Source organism: Manis pentadactyla, chromosome 9 (genome assembly GCF_030020395.1).
Source record: "Manis pentadactyla isolate mManPen7 chromosome 9, mManPen7.hap1, whole genome shotgun sequence".
Lineage (NCBI taxonomy): Eukaryota > Metazoa > Chordata > Mammalia > Pholidota > Manidae > Manis > Manis pentadactyla.
In genome coordinates, this window is record NC_080027.1 from 20,924,717 (window position 1) to 20,927,090 (window position 2,374).

General features: G+C 39.1%; 1 protein-coding gene across 1 annotated transcript; it reads right to left on the reverse strand.

The window, feature by feature from the left end:
* Positions 1-1,028: 1,028 nt before the first annotated feature.
* On the reverse strand, positions 1,029-1,967 carry LOC118908034 (olfactory receptor-like protein OLF2). Its single transcript, XM_036877096.2, has one exon. It carries the CDS (start codon positions 1,965-1,967, stop codon positions 1,029-1,031), a length of 939 nt encoding a protein of 312 aa, XP_036732991.2.
* Positions 1,968-2,374: the final 407 nt, after the last annotated feature.

Sequence of the window (2,374 nt, forward strand, 5' to 3'; positions counted from 1 at the left end):
ATCACTCCAGTCAATGAACACTCCTTACTTCCAGTCCTGGATCCCTATACAGGCAATTGGTTTCCTTTCCATAATTTACAAAACAGATACACATGCATTTACCCACACATTTTTACACAGACATTCATGTACCAGCCCTCTCCCACTGTATACATATTCACAAAATAAAAGTGACCAAAATAACACTACTTATGGTAAACTTAATTTTATTGTCCATACTATTGGATTTCTAATTTTAAAAAAATAATGATGTCAGAATAAAAATGCTATACATATATATGTGTGTGTGTATATATATATATATAATGGTTAAAGGGAATGCATTCCTCTCTATTGAATGAATGTTAATTTATTCAATCCCCTCTACAAATGGGAGTTGATTCACATAGAACTTATTATATCATAAATATTCTGCTTTTGGGTAAAATTAAACATACATTATTTCATAGCCAGGTGTTTCTTTAAAATAAATTCTTAAGGGGTGCATTTCTAATGTGCAATGAAAATGCCATTGAAAATGAGTTCTGGCAACAGTGTTTTTATTTATTCTTATTTACTTATTTACTATGGGTATATTTCTAGGTGTTATGATGGATCATTTATACAGGGATACTAGTGCATAAGAAGGATATATACAAACATAATTTTAGACACTCAAACCATTCTGATTTAATAAACCCATTGTTCATGAAAAAATATTGTACCTTGGGAGAATAAGTTGAATTATAATGTCAGAAACGTGGGGAGTCCTGGCAATGAAAAAACACTGGGACTTATCCATTAATAAGGAAAGCAGGTATAAAACGACCCTGTTCGAAAACAGCGACATGGACATATCACCTCTCTTCATATATTGAGAGGAGGTTAAGATCAAAAGTGACTGCTCCCTACACTCAACTTAGGCACAATGATAAGTAATAGAAAGTATCCAGAAGATGTATTGGTGAGACTACAGGAACCTGTGTCAAAGGGCCTGAACTTCAGATCTCATAACCTTTAAAAAACACTTTTGGCTGGAATAACTCATTTCACACAGAACATAATTTAGTACTGATAATTTTTTTCAGGGCATCTTTCACATCTTTATTCCTCAAGCTGTAGATCAGCGGGTTCAGCATAGGGATATCAACTGTGTAGAAAACAGAGGCCACTTTGTCCATGTCCATGGAGTAACTGGTGCTGGGTCGGAAATACATGAACAGCAGTGTGCCGTGGAATATGGCCACTGCGGTTAAGTGGGAGGCACACGTAGAGAAGGCTTTAAGTCTGCCCTCTGCTGACTTCATTCTCAGGATGGCACTTACGATGTACACGTAAGAGAGGAGGACAGTAATGATGCTGAGCCCCACAACACAGCTACTGAAAATGAACAAAAGGATCTCATTGATGGAGGTGTCTGAGGAAGAGAGGGCTAGCAAGGGTGGGATGTCACAGAAAAAGTGGTTGATGATGTTGCAGTTGCAGAACGACAATTGAAATGTACAACAGGTGTGGATTGCCGAGTCAACCAACCCTCCCATGTACACAAAGGCCACGAGCTGGATACAGAGTCTCCTGGGCATGGCCACTATATAAAGAAGTGGGTTGTAAATGGCTACATAACGGTCATAAGCCATGACCGCCAACAGGAGACATTCCACATCTGCAAAGGCACAAAGGAAATACATTTGAATGGCGCATAAGTTATGTGGAATCCTCTTCTGCTCAGATAAGAAATCAGCCAGCATCTTGGGAGAGACAGTGGAGGAGTAGCAGACATCACAGAAGGACAGATTGCTCAGGAAATAGTACATGGGCGAGTGGAGTCTGGGGTCCACCTTGACCAGCAGGATCATCCCCAGGTTGGCAACCACGGTTATGCCATAAACCAGCAGGAAGAGCACAAAGAGCCCCTGCTGTATGTCCTGTCTGCCAGGGAGGCCCCGGAATATGAAGTCAGTGACCCCAGTGCAGTTGTCAGCAGCCATCGCTCGCGTCCGGAAATCCCTGGTTGTAAAAGATGAAACAGAAGGGCTGGATTTATATCATTTCATTGTCTTAATAGTAAGACTGCTACTCCTTTCAATTTTCCCATAACGAGAAAAAGAGGTATTCCAGAACTGTTCAAGTAAATTGACTCACCTGCAACTGTATCCAGAGAAATTTATATTGATAAAATGATACCAAAACAATTACAGGAACATTTGTATGGAATTGTATAGAGGTGTAGCATTCTCATCCAAATTAAATCATGCTATTTCCACACCAACCTATGTAGTTTGGTTCTACTACCTTGTATTAAGATCTCATATTAAGAAATTGATGTCCTCAGAGTGGAGACAATAATTTCACAATTAGTATGAACATAACCATGCTGAAAATGCTTGTTTTATAA

Coding starts and splice junctions, on each gene's coding strand:
- LOC118908034 (XM_036877096.2), bottom strand. CDS start 1,967: ATGGCTGCTGACAACTGCACTGGGGTCACTGACTTCATATTCCGGGGC.